Raw genomic sequence first — 15,257 nt, forward strand, 5'->3', positions numbered from 1 at the left:
GACATATTCATTATGCACAGAATGTTCTTTACCTAAATGGAGGTCAGCGATTGGTTAAAATTGCCGAAATGCTCGAAATTAAAGACGAAATATGTTACAACATATAGAATTTTCTCAATAAAGCCAAGAGAAAATGATGTTTTATAAACACATTCTACCAGTATACGAAGTTTAAAAGTGTTTAGTTACCTAGAAATTATGTTACAAAGTGCCGTTCAAAAGGAAAAGATCCAACATCACTATTAGACATGGGAGGCTGGCCCAGCATTCAAATTCCTAGGCAGTATCATCTTAGATAACGCACGACTCGACTAGGAAATCTCATACAAAATGAGCAGAGCAAGTGCTTCGTTTGGCAGACTGCAGGAGAGGCTGTGGAAAAATAAGCATGTAAGGTATACCAGTTGATGGTGTTTTCTTCGCTACTGTATGGTGTTGAAACTTGGACTGTCTATACAGCTCAAGTAGACAAGTTAATATATATGATGAGACATGTACGACAAATAATAAATATCACTCTGTTTGATAACATCATGAATGAAGAGATCCTACTGTGTGCTGGTCTGCCTGCTATTGAATAAAATTCACGTTGGCTGGGACACGTACACAGGATGGAGAATAGCAGACTACCCAGGCAACTCCTTTATACCCAACTATGCAAAAGGAAAAGAAATCATGGAAGACCTAGCCTGAAATTCAAAGATACTGCCAAAAGGAATATGAAGTGGGAAGAAATTCATCATAATAAATGGCAATTTCAAGCGAAAAACCAACCAGTATAGAGAAAGCTGATCAAGTCTTGCCAAAGCCATATACAGTCATAATCACGACGACTGCAAATTACATATATATATATATATATATATATATATATATATACACACACATACATATTTACATATGTGTGTCGTTTATTATTTATTTATTTATGCGCCCTTTTCAAGCCTAGCCAGGCTCATGGGCCCAGTGTCTGTGTATGTGTTCCCCCCAGAAACAGGAAGAAAGAGTGAGAGAAAGTTGTGTCGAAAGAGGACAACAGGGGTCGCCACCACCCCATGCCGGAGCTTCGTGGAGCTTTTAGGTGTTTTCACTCAATAAACACACAACGCCCGGTCTGGGAATCGAAACAACGAGTCCGCTGCCCGAACCACTGGGCCATTGCGCTTCCACTGTGTGTTGTTTATAGCCACGGTTTAGAATAAGTACACCACTATTGTAACGGGGATTCGAACACTAACCGCTAGATACTCGGTCAGGCAGTACGCAATTTTTCCCTAGAAAGGTCTAGCAACAATACATTTCCCGCAACACAAGTGACAAGGAAATCCCCTCGCGATTCCAAGTAATTGGCGTTTAAATATGACAATTTCAATGGCTATTTCCTCTTCAAATACTTCAAATCCAGATACTTATCCTCCTACCTTCGACACTTCTATTTCCTCTAACTGGCATTATTTCGTAAGCGACTGAATGCAAAATTTAGGCTCTAACAGACAGACTCGCGCAATGGCAATTGCTTCGATTTTGCACGCTCGAATTCTTGAGGCCGAAGGATTTCAAGAAATCGTTTATTCAGTCCTCGTGGGAGACACGACATTTTGTTCGTGTTGCAACCGTTTTAGTACTAACGCACACAAATTCACTAAATTATGTTCTTTCAAATTACCTGCTCAAATGTGGGAAAACAGCAGTTTTTATTTCCCAGTAAAGCACTTACGTCATTTCTTGGAAAGAAGAACCTTCACTGTGTATGCTGATCTCCAGTCACTAACCTACGCTTTATAATCCAAGAAGGATAAATACTCCCCAAGAGACAGCAAACACTTTGATTATATTTCACAGTTTACTGTGAATATACGTTATGTCAATGGATCTGAAACTTTCTGCAGCAAAAGCACTCTCCCTTTTTCATATAAATGCTTTACATTCTGGATACACTTTCGTTTTTTGTTGTTGTTTTTTCTCCAGCGCAAAAAAAAAAATTATTTTTTGCAGTTCCAGAAAAAAAAGAAGAAAAAACTGCAGAACTTTGCATATCTTACGAAATCATCATATTTACATATACATTCTTTCGGCATTTATTCTGTATTTAATGCGTTTGTGTTGGCATATTATAATATTTCCATTTGAATTCTGTTTTATTATTTCGTTCTTCTCTCTTTTACGTAAAGAACTGGGAGGGGATTACTTGTTGCAGGGATTCGAATCTAACTGCTTGATACTCGGTCGAACACCACGAGTGAGCTACCACAGTTTCACGTGATCGGTCTATAAATCGACTAATCAGCGCGAGACTGTGGCGTGATATGGTTTTCTCGAATACTGTAAAATTTGACTGCTTGTCTCTTATAAAAACCGTTTTTGGCGCCCAACTTATCACAGGCAGTGACTGATTCGTGTACTTCTAGATATTTGCGCAGACAACTCCAGTTTCTCGGCGAGATCCATTCTATTGGGTTGACAACTAAGTTCAGGCCGTTTTCTTTTTTAAATTTAAGTTTTTTAAAAGCTTCAATAAAAAATAACAACTAATTAATCAATAATGTATTCACCCTTATGTTTACAACTTCTTCCCAACGTTCAACAAGATTTTCAATACCTCTTTGCTAGAAATCACCCGATTTCGACTCAAAAAATTGATCCAACCGAGCTCTCAATTCTGCTTCGGTATTGAACGAAACTCCGCGCATAGCGTTTGAAAGAGATCGAAAGAGGTGGATATCCGTTTGTGCCAAATCAAGAGAGTACGGTGGGTGTAGCTGCACTTCCCAGCCATGCGTTTGAATGGCTTCCTTGGTCATATTGGTGATATGAGGGCGGGTGTTGTCGTGCAGCAGCAGAACTCCATGCTGCCGATTAGGTCTTTTCTCTTGAATAGCCATGTTGGGTCGTTCCATCTGTTGAACACAGAATTCCGCGTTCCGTTCAAGCAATTTGTAATGGATAATCCTTTCCCAGTCCCACCATACGCACAACATAGTTTTACGCAGATGAAGATCTTGTTTCACGCGCGGTGTCGCTGGTTTACCGGGACTAAGCCATTCCTTACGCTACTTCATATTGATGTACAGGCACAAAAAGCTTACCAAAACTATTTATATCTGACAATCTCTTTTGTGTTTCCTGTGACAGACAATTGCTTTCTTGTGTTACTGAACAATTCCAATACTCTGCTATTGAACATTTTATTAAATTTTGTGCATGCCAATTTATATTTCTTTCAATTATTTTTCTTTTTGACTTGTCACATTTTTGTACCATATCTTGTTGTTTGCGATCGGTTACCATCTTTCCTCTTTTCTTGTGCCTGCTCCAGTTATTCTCTATTTTCGCACTGGCGTTTTTAGGGAAGTGGGGGGGGGGGCTGTAGCGAGGTACAAAGAAGACTGTCATTTTGAAACAGTGAAATTTCGCCTGCAACCATTGCCATATGCGAGACAAAAACGAGATCTCGCCTGCAACCATTATTTAAGGAAAAGGCAACATTTTCCCTCTAATTCTTCTCACGCTGACGCCGAGCAGGACTTCAAAGCCAAGAGCTCACAGCGGACTTTTGTCCCGCTGTGATATCACATGCATTGTCTCCAGAGGTTATTGAACCTCACGTGTATGGGAGAGAAGGTTAACTACGCACTGCTGTGAAGATGATTGCTGAAAGCAAACCCCTTGTATGAAGCATCTGTGAATAAACGGTTATTGAATTTACTCCACCTGAGAACTTCATTCTTCGTATTTCTAGCTCCTTGAATCAACGGAATAATTATAATGGAAGAAGAAGAAGATATCCCCAAAGTATCATAAAAACATTCCTTCCATTATAAGTTCAAAGGGGGACAGATGAACGCAGAAAAAGGATCTCATTTCTAGGCAGCATGCATTCACACTTCTAGCCAAATATACGTATCTAGACGTACTCCAGGCAATCAGCTCAACACTCTCAGTAATTAATCTCCATATGTATTGAAGTAAATGAATTCATTGAAAACTTCAAATGGTGACTTGGTTTTAATATGGAGAGCAACACACATGCTAACCAAAACACCAATCAACCGTTTCCACAGCTTCCACAAAACCGACGTGATTTCCTAATGTTGGAGTCCGCCCTCAGAGTTGTCTGCACTTGTTGACATCTAAACATAATAACATGCGCGTGTTAATTTGATACGAAGATGACAAACTGATTGCCACTGTGCTCCTGTGTATTCTAGTTAAAGGATTTTAGTCATCCTGTCATCTGCAACTAAGACTTTAACTCACGCATGCCGTTGAGAAAGGAAACAATAAAGATATTACACTTATGTAAAGGAAGAAGGTTTTGCGCCTTTGTACCAGGATTTATCTGTTCATAACCGTTATAAAAGTACCGTTATTTTTACTGAAGATCTTATATATATATATGACTTATTCATCATGTTGTTTGTTGGATAGATCATTGTTGAAGTAATGAGTAAATCATTTTGCCGTACCGACTCCGATGGGTGATTCACTTTATGAGAATGGAAGACTGCAGAACTGCGAAGCGTGGGGACCTAAGGAGTGGAAGGCGTCCAACTAAGTATAAGCTAAGGTTTAAAAATTGGATGAAATCATTGAAGAAAGCTAGTATCTCGGAAAAGGACTGGGATGAAACTGCAACTGAACTGGCCAGATGGAGGAAAGCGATACATGTCAGAAGTAAGAACGTTGAAATAGCACAAACAAATAACGAAAAGTTGAAGAGAGATGTTAGAAAGAGTGCAGACGTGATATTTCCAGGAAATATGGATAACCAGAATGAGCAAACATGCGATGACTGTGAAAAAGTCTGCTTCAGGGTCACAAAAGAAACCAAGTACAAAAAGTTGACTTGGATTGCGCTATACGCAGCACAACAACAGGCCATGAATGCGGGAAGGTTTGTCTATCATCGGGAGGCTTGAAACGACACATGAAAGTGTATGATGACCAACAAGTGGTTCCTGTTGTTGATGGCAGTCATGCATGTAACATTTGTGCCAAAGAGCCTCGGTCACTTGCCGGCCTGAAAAGTCACACCCGTGCTGCTGACACATGAGACCAATTCTAAACTGCTTCAATCGATGGCCATACTCGACAATGAGTAAGCGACCATCATGTATGTATGTATGTACACCCGACTCCACCTACAGTTGTCAATGAAACGGAAAATGTCTCGCTAAAAATATCGTATGCAAGTGTCAAGTAATTACGAGTGCAGCTACTAGAGTTAACAATTCCAAGAGACGCTTTTATACGCTTGTCCACTCATTCAAAAACTCTAAACTGGACCATTCAACTTCACTGACCGAATACATCTGGCGTGGCTGTGTGGTAAGAAGCTTGCTTCCCAACCACATAGTTCCGGGTTCAGTCCCACTGCGTAACACCTTGGCCAAGTGTCTTCTGCTATAGCCTCGGGCCGACCTAAGCCTTGTGAGTGGATCTGGTAGATATATATATACAGTGTTGTTCAATAAAGGTTTGGCCTAGGTCAAGCAATCCGACCCCGTGGGCTCCTTTGATGTAGCGATGGGGCCCTATGACAGCGCTGACGTATATCCTTGATACTCTTAAGAAAAAGTTCCCCTCTGTCGTCTTTGGTCTCTATCTTTGAAGAGCAAACGGCCACACACTAGACAGGCTTAGGAAAGATATAATTAGCACACTTACCTCCATAGAATTAAAAATTACCATCGAGACCAACCTCGCCACCGCAGACTTCTTAGACATCACGCTCGACTTGGGCTCCGGTTCATACAGGTCCTACCGCAAGCTAAATGAGAAGCTAAAGTACAACAATGCAGCCTCCTGTCACCCACCCATCGTGTTTAAAAACATGGTGAAGGGTGTTAGTAAGAGGATCACGAACCTTTTCTCCAGCCAAGAGATTTTTGATGCAGCAGCCCCCTATTATAGCGAGGCCCAAGCTGCTAGAGGGTTTAGGGACCGCATCTCCTACATGCCAGGCATCAACATCCGTAGAAGGAAGTACCACAGAAATATCATTTGGTCCCCGCCACCACCACTATCTTAATGTTTGTAGGTAGGATATTCCTTAAGTTAGTAAACATTTCACTAGTTCACATAGCTACGGACTCATTCTCAACAGGAACAACCTTCGGGTCCCTTTTAGCTATGCCTCCAATATTAAGAGCATTCTAGTTAACACCTCTAGACCACGAGCGAAGGCAGGCTGTTCATGCAGGGACCGCAACAGATGTCCAGTAAGGGGCCACTGCGAAACCAAGGGAGTCGTCTATGCCCCCAATATTAAGAGCATTCTAGTTAGCACCTCTAGACTACAAGCGAAGGCAGGCTGTTCATGCAGGGACCGCAACAGATGCCCAGTGAGGGGCCACTGCGAAACCAAGGGAGTCATCTATAAAGCCGAGGTACTTGCCGACCCTAACAGCAACAGCAACATCAGCAGCTCCTCTAACAGTGACCACAGTAGCAGGGACGTCAGTACCAATAGTAGCAACAGCAGAAACGCGAAGAGAACCAACAGCACCATCGCCAGCAACAACATTAACAACAGCAATGGCAGTACTCCTAACGAAAACAGCAGCTTCCCTAATGGCTACGTCTACAGCAGCAGGCCCGGCAGTTCCAATTGCAGCAGCGGCAGTACCATCGCCAGTAATAACAACAATAACAGCAACGGCAGTATCCCTAACGGAATAACAGCAGAAACATCACCAATGATATCTACAACTGCAATGACAGTGCCTCCATCAACGGTGATAGCCATAATAACAACAGTACCTTTGCCAACACTGGCAGTGGCGGCACCAACACCATCACCACCTCCAGTGACTCCAGCGCCAGCACCAACAGCGGTGACAGTGACGCCAACACCAATAGATGCACCACCGCCAACGAGCAACCACGGAGATACATCGGCTGTTCCGGGAACTTGTTCAAACGACGCCTCTCCAACCACAGATCCCCTGTCAGGATACCGGAAAGGAGATTCGTCACGTCATTAGCCAGCCATGTATGGCAGCTAATAGACGACGGGATTCCATACACATCATGGAGAATCCTAGAGAATCCAGGCCCCTACATTAACGGAATCAAACTCTGTAAATTATGCATAGCGGAACGGGTGAGGATCCTAAAGGACTCCCTCGACCCAGGAAACATCTTGAATTCCAGAACGAAGGTCTTCGGACTGCGTTTACATTTCAGGAAATTCCTGCTAACCTATTGGAACCCACGGGATAACCGGGCCACGGGTGATCGATAGACAAAGGAACACAACTCCTATTGTTGACATCGGCGATTGATAGCCAAGAAGAGACAATCCCCTTTGTTGACATTTAGTAATGAGGCCATTTCCTCCCCCATATCCTAGAAAGGCCACTTGTTAGAGAGGCCTTTAGCCAACAAGTTTTGGGATCTGATGATACGCCATAAAGCCAAGCCACTTAAGGACGTGAAATCTAAGGTAATCTCATAAACCAGCCTTATCTAACTTTTAATACATACTGCTCTATAACTTAGAGTGTGCTTTTTGGGGATTTATGTTTACAGTCTATATATATATATATATATATATATATATATATATTATATATATATTAGGGTTAGGGTTCCTGCTAGCCTACTGGAACGGGATATATACATATGTTTGTGTGTCTGAGTTTGTATCTCCTCGACGCCATGATCGCTTGACAACCTTGGTGTGTTTACGTCCCCGTAACTTAGCAGTTCGACAAAATATTCCGATAGAATAAGTATAAGCTTACAAAGTATAAGTCCTGGGGGTCGATTTCTTCGACTAAAGGCGGTGCTTCAGTATGGCCGCAGTCAAATGACTGAAACAAATAAAAGAATATATATATATATATATATATATATATATATATATATATATATATATAAATGAAGTGCACTGAGATTTCTTTAGACTTTTTCTATTCAAAAATTTCTAAAGACTTAACCGGTTTCACAGATTTCTTTGATTTTTAAAAGTAGAGATAGAAAGACGTGGAACTATGCTGCACTCCATGTCTGTGTGAAACCGGTTAACTCTTTAAAATAAAAAATCTAAACGAATCTCAGTGCATTTTCAACACCTCATATATATATATATATATATATATTATATATATAATATATATATATATAATTATATATATATATATGAACGCGTGTGAATTATATAACACAGCTGGAAATACTAGGATTTTGCCTCTAACAAATTTTGAGGTGACCCAAAACATTTATAACATTATATTTTACTGATATTGTCCGTTTACTTTTGTCAATAAACCCTGTAGCATTTTTTCTGTTTTTATCTATTTAATATTTTGTAATGGTAACATATTTTTCTCATTGTGTGACGAGGTGTGAGATTTCCAAGTTCAGCAATCGCTGAACTTGCGACAAATTAACATTCAGATCTCCCTCAAATCTTATACTATTGATAAAAGAAGCTCACGTTACATAATGTAGTCCTACATAGGCTTAAATGCATGGGATAATCACGGTGTGAATGTGTTTGATCATACGTCAGCAAGATCAGGGTTGAACTAAACGGTCCCAATTACGAATAACTACCTATTTATAAGAAATATATACTTCGTTTTCTCAAAAATGGCAGAGACAAGTAGTTGGAAGCAATTTTTGTTTCCATTTATTCTATTTGAAAAACAATAGAAACTCAAATAATTTGTGTCGCTCTTCTAGGTTAACAACACAAGGGAAGTGATTCTATTCTAAAACCGGGTCAACGATAAAAATAATTTTTCTTCAAGATATGAAAATTTTCAATGATTAAAAAATATTTTTTAACAATATACATTAATGAGTTATATCTCATTTCAATCAATCTAATCTCGCATTTTTATTCTCAGAATTTGCCGTTGTCGACTTAAATCGACTAAAACCCGTCGTTTCTAAAATTCTGACCTCGTGTATATCGGAGAAAAGATTATTTCGAAAGTTAGGTAAACTAAAAGTTAGGTAAAATAAAATAATAATAAATGAAGCTTTTGTTTCATTGTTTTCCTTAAGATAGTGAATAAAATTTTTTTTTTTCACATTTAAATTTTGTTGACATTGTGCTTAAATTAAATCGATTTGATAGTTATAAGCTTCTTGAAATATATATATTTTTTTATTTACTTCATCTATGGTTATTAAATGAAATCTAACATTTCTTTTCTACGACTTTTTTCTTCTCTTAACTCACACATGACATTTCTTTTCTGTGGCATTATTTCCGTTCACCATGAACACGCTCACAATATTACTTCCGGTTTGAAAATTTGATTGTTTTTTGCTCACTCGTCACTGGATTCATATTAAACATTAATTTGTTCTAACATTTAAGTTACAATATAACAGTAAACATGCCTAAAGGTGTTGGTCGAAAAGTCCGTTCGAAGCATAGTTATAGATATAATGTTAACCGAAGACAGGAAAATAAGAAAAGGAAAAAAGTGCCCAGTATTGATTGGTAAGTGCCTCGCTTTCTTTGATACACCACGTGGAGAGTATTCACTCTTTATAAAACGTCGACAAATAACTTCCGACGTTGACGAATTTCTTAATTTATTATTGTTTAGCACGCAGTCAGCCTTCGTTAAAAGCATTGCTGCTGTAACATTCCTGTCTTTTAAGGATATCTTGGTCTGTATTATAAAGCGTGGCATTCTTTCCTTCCATAACACGACGAGATGATGTTTGCGAGAAATTTCAATGCTATTTCTACCTTAAATTGTCTTACATACTGTAAACAGTGATTGATGTGGGTATTAGGAACAAGGGTTATACCGAGGCCTGTGGGTATACTAAAATTCGAGTGGTTGAGCTAGGAAACGTAGGGTTTGACACTATAAATGACCCAGGGAAACGTCTTCTCGTTAACTCCAATTTCCTTTACTGATTGTAAAAGAAATATTTGGAGTTTTAACCGTAAATTAGGCTCCTTGTTTTACGCTGTGAATAGTAATTAGAAGTTGCTTGATCGTTAAACACACGAAGGCGAAAGGGTGTTAAGGGTTAGGGTTTTTGTTACGCCGAAAACGGGTGGTGTACGTATTTTGTACTTCCGCCCACATGAAGTTCTTTTTTTTTTTTCAGAATAAAATATAAAACTATTAAAAAAAAACCCAACTAAATTCAACGTGGTTGCAACCTACAACTTCCGAAACGTATCTTTACAAAATTATATTGTAAACAGTATTCATTATTGAGAAAACAAAAGAGAATAGGGCAATTAACTAGCTATACCGTATATATTGATGGACACTTACACCATGAGTTTCCAATTTGAAAAAACTTCGAAGATGTATTTTTAAAAATTTAATGTAGAAGTATTCATGTACTATAAAGGTCCTTGGCAGAATCAAAGGGAGGTAATCAAAATATTAGACGAATGAGAAATTTATTAATGGAACTCTAACGTACATGAGTACCAGCATTAAATATCGTTATTGGATCCAGATTGGCATACGGCTAAACTGTAATTGTTTTGAGACTAGTGGTTCTCAAAATGACATACCAGCACTCCCTTTAAAATATTAGTGAAATATTTGCCCCTCACCCTTTTTATTAATTAGATGAAAAAGTAGTTTGCATCCATAGTATAATTCTTTCTTCACTATCATAGTGGAATAATTTTAAAAAGTTTAAAGCTGTCGTAATTTTATTAAGCTTGGCAACTTGTATCTTAACCCCCCCCTCCTCCATGAGAAACACTGCAAGACGAGTCAACTAAACAGCCTCTTCATGGTCATTCAACCTGCTAGATACAGCAATCAAATCTTTTTCACATCACACCATCCTAGCTTTAAGAAGGATATATTGGATGATGTTATCTTAGTCACTGCTGGAAGGCTTTTGATCGTAGATCTACCAGCACAAGACTGACCCTTAATTAAAAAACACTGTTATCCTAACCCTTTTTTTTTCCTTCTTAAATTTAAAGCGAAAATCACTCAATGAAATCAAGTACATTTAAGCAATCAGAAAAATCTGCTTTATTGCAACCATTCAATAACCAAAGACGCTTGATCTACTTGAGATAGCAACTAAATATCCCTCAAATAGCATCCTACCATTTTAAAGCAAAGTGAGAACATATTGGGTATTATAAATCCAAGATACTTGTCTGAAAATAGTTGGGATGGACATGTCTTTATTTTTTTCACTTTTAGGCTCAGACATGACTGTGTGTTTAAGAAGCTTGCTTCCCAACCAAGTGGTTTTGGTTCCTTTTGCAGGGCACCATGGGCAAGTGTTTCTATAATCTGGGCTGAATTAATCTTTGTGAGTGGGATGTGTTGGACAGTTTGATTGGGACTGGTTAGGCAGAAGACTGCACTAGGTTTCACTGTCTGTTTTGGTTGGGGTTTTACAGTTGGATGCCCTTCCAAACACATTTATTTATTGTGTGCACTCTTGTCTTGAAATTACATTAGTCATAAGTGAGCATTACCATACAAGTGATGCTCATTTCCAAGAGCATCTAGTTGTAGAAACCAAGCCAAAACAGAATAGAACCTGATTCAGCTCTCCAGCTTGCTGGCTCTGCTCAAACTGTTCAACCCGTGCCAGCATGGAAAACAGACTTTAAAGGATCATGATGACTGTGTATATATATATATATATATATATATATACATACACTCACATTCACATCCATATATATTTATATGTATTAAATGGTCACAATGTTATGTGTATATTTTGGGTTTCTAAATGTCCAAGATGCACTATTTGAAAAAATTTGGCCAGTCATGGTTGGAGTGCCTTTGATCATAAGCCTACTTGATCAGGTTTGACCTAGGGCTAAATAACCTGTTAATGAAGGAGACACAATTTAGCCATTTGACTATCTTGGAATACATGGTGAATATATTTTATCCCATGCCTAACCATCTTTGAAGAAAAAAGAAGTGGTTATTGCTGGATTGCCCTTGATGATCTTACTCTTTCAGGGCTGACCTGGGGTAAAGTGCATGTTATGTTGAGCAATCAAAATGTAGTCACTTGATGAGGTAGAAATAGCATCCAACTCTGTCAGGTCTCATTCTATTATTGTAAATGTAAAAAGGAAGTTGTCTTATATTTACTTTCTAAAAAAGGATGGATGGCTATGAATGGAATATTTTTGACCATAGTTTTTCATGGGTTGATCTGGGCATCTAAATATCTACAAACTGATTTACTATGGGAGTAATTAGCATAAAACGTACATAGCCTAACATTTTCAATATATCAAGAGCTATATTGATAGAACACATATAAAATGCCTTGTAGTATTTGTTCTGGTTCTTAGTGTTGTGAGTTGAAATTCTACTGAGGTTTGCTTTACTTTTTCTCCTTTTGTAATTAACTAAAGAAGGTACCAGTCCAGGGTGAAGAATAAGTTGAATTGTAGGGGTTTTTCGGGTGGTCTGTAAAGTACTTTGTATTCAGAGTTCTTGGGTAGTGAACTCCATGATTTCACTTGTTTGAGGAATCAAACTAGCCCATCACTTAATCTTTCCTTCCGGAGTGAGATTTATGGAGGAATAAAATAGAAATTTCAGTGATTTCTTCAGTTTAATTTTGATTGGATTTATACTAAATTTATTAGATTATGTTGTTGCTTTCATTTTGATATTGTTATGACAGTACCTTTAAAATTAAATCCATTGTTTTAATTCATTTTTAAAAAATCTTATTTTTATTCACTAGTGCTTTGATAAAGAAATTCTGGAACAAGGGTAAATCTTCACAAAGCAACTTTGAAGACATGGGACTTTGTTTTAATCCTAATAAAACACTGCCTATTCCAAGTGTAAAGGTATGCCTGATCATCTTTTCTTTTCCAAACTTCATCGACTTAACCTTTTTGTTGCATTATTTCTGTGTTTCAGATTAAATTTGAAATTAATAAGTATTTAGAAAAATAACTTTGTCATTATTAAGCTAGTGTCTAGGATACAAATTAGCATGAAATTGTAATGGAAAGTTTTAAGACTATTTAAAAACAGGAAGTTTGTATCATAGAACTTGGAGGAATTTCAATTCATTAGTATTAAAAGCAGTAAAGCATCTTCAGTTTTATTTTTGCTTAATTACTAAAGTACTTTTTTCTTCTTTTTATTCAGTATATTTTGTTGCTTGAATTTCCAAAATTATTGCTGTGAAATTTGATTTTCAGGATATCATGGGTTATCGAAGCCTTGAAGCTGAAACGATGGAAGTGGATAAAACAAAGAAACCTCCTAGAAAAGATTTTGTTGTAAAAGGTTAATAACTTCTTTTTGTTGTCAACTTGGATAGTTTGAGTATTTTGAAAGCTGACCATTCCAATATTATTAATGTGATAATTCTCACTGTTTGCATTCCATCAAATTATCATTTAGTCTTCTGCTACATCTATTAGTTCAAAGATGTTAAATCATTAAGTGTATATGGTATTGGATTACTAGCTCCTGGGTTATGAGTTAAAAATCAACTATAAATACTTTGTTCTTTTTCTGGGCAAGACATGTAGAAATATTATTCTTAAAAATTATGGTTTCTCTCATATGTTTAGTTTGATGAAACCAGAGTTAAGCATTTAGGATTTATTTGCATTCATAAATAATTTATCAAAGTGGAATCTTATTCCTCACCATGAAAATGCACAAATTCAGCAGCTGAAGTAGATGATTAAACAGATGACAGTTATCTTGGCTATTCATTGATTTCCTGAAAATGAGATCTTGACCTCGTCTCTGCTGGTGCCTTGTAAAAAGGGCATCCAGCCATAAAAACCATATCAAAACAGACAATGAAGGATGGTGCAGTCTTCAGTCTAGCCAACTCTTGTCAAACTGCCCAACCCATGCCAACATGGAAATCTTGAATACCTGTGTCAGAGTATTGGTTAAGAAGTCATTACACATCCTGGTACTGGTTATGTACCTTATGCAATTAACAATGCTGAAACCAACAAATATTTAATCAGTATGCTGTGTGAATTCAACTAGACTTGGTATTGTTTGGAGAAGGGGAAGATGGACTCCACTGAGCTTAGTATACACCACACAATGAATCTTTATTTTGGTCCCTACTACACTAGATCTATTACCCACTGGTGTTTTGTGATTTTTTAAATACTTCAAGTCTTTAAGTTAAGTTTAATCTCAGCTACAAAGGAGCAAATACTAAATGCATTTAGTAGCTCTAAAAATGTATAAATGTTGCTAGTTGTCTTGAAGTGATTTATTTGATTTAAATAAATGCATGGTTTTCGTGTTGCAGTTGTTGTCAGCATTATAATTACATGACATATGTATGGATCTGAGTTGACCAAAAAAAAAAAAAAATTCAGAACTGTATTGATAATTTTTAAGTGTAGAATTATTAGCATCAACCCAAAATGCCTTTCTGTTCAGATTCAATTCCTGCAGAGGTCAATTTTGATTTTCATCCTCCATGGGTCAATAAAGTATCAGTCAACTATTGGCGGTGATATAATCGTCGATACATATACACGCAGGGAAGCCGTGTGCGCACACACATTTGTATATTAGTTTTTTTTTTTGTATGTACCAGTGTAAATAGTTGCGTTGAGTTACGTCCCTTTTATACCGAAAATAGTAAAACTTTGTCATTTGACAAAACCAGCACTAAACTTGTATACTTTTGAATAAAATCTCTTGAAGGTGGGTGTCTCACCTCCTAAAACTTCAAACCTTTATATATGATCATTTCCTTTCTCCCTGGTTGATAGGTTTAGAAGAAGAAGCAAATAGTGCAGGAAAACGGCCAAAATCCATGGCAGAAGAAGACGTCAAATACTGTATACTAATGATGGAAAAATATGGGGAAGACTATGAAGTGAGTAAACTAGTTTATTTTATTTCTTTCAAAATGTTAGGCACTTCTGGATTAACCAAGTCTATGACTGATAATTTCAGAATTAATTTTATATTTTTATAAGATGGCAAGCTTCAGAACAAGTGCTACTTATTTTCTTTTAGTTAATTGTCATTTTTTGTGTATGTGTTTAGGTTTTTATATCTGATATTAATTTTTTTTTTCACAGAAAATGGCAAGAGATTACAGGAACTATTATCAAGATACACCAAATCAAATTAAGAAAAAGATAAACAAATTTAAAAATATGGAAAAGCAATATAAAAAATATTTAGCATCAAGGAATTCAGAGAAAGCAACGACAGAAATAGACACAGCAACAAAAACAGAAATGGAAATAGAGACAGAAGCTCAATCTTAAATGATGTACAAATAAAAAAAGTAATAATTGC

General features: G+C 37.2%; 1 protein-coding gene and 1 long non-coding RNA gene across 2 annotated transcripts; both read left to right on the forward strand.

Moving 5' to 3' along the window:
* Positions 1 to 9,238: 9,238 nt before the first annotated feature.
* LOC115232483 (nucleolar protein 16) lies at positions 9,239 to 15,257 on the forward strand. Its single transcript, XM_029802382.2, has 5 exons — positions 9,239 to 9,463; positions 12,691 to 12,799; positions 13,160 to 13,247; positions 14,720 to 14,826; positions 15,035 to 15,257. The coding sequence occupies exons 1-5, from the start codon at positions 9,357 to 9,359 to the stop codon at positions 15,224 to 15,226; spliced, it is 603 nt and encodes a 200-aa protein (XP_029658242.1). The 5' UTR covers positions 9,239 to 9,356; the 3' UTR covers positions 15,227 to 15,257.
* LOC118761438 lies at positions 9,486 to 10,200 on the forward strand. Its single transcript, XR_004997378.1, has 2 exons — positions 9,486 to 9,652; positions 9,684 to 10,200. It is a non-coding gene; the product is annotated as an uncharacterized LOC118761438 (long non-coding RNA).

Source organism: Octopus sinensis, linkage group LG2, assembly GCF_006345805.1.
Source record: "Octopus sinensis linkage group LG2, ASM634580v1, whole genome shotgun sequence".
Taxonomy (NCBI): domain Eukaryota; kingdom Metazoa; phylum Mollusca; class Cephalopoda; order Octopoda; family Octopodidae; genus Octopus; species Octopus sinensis.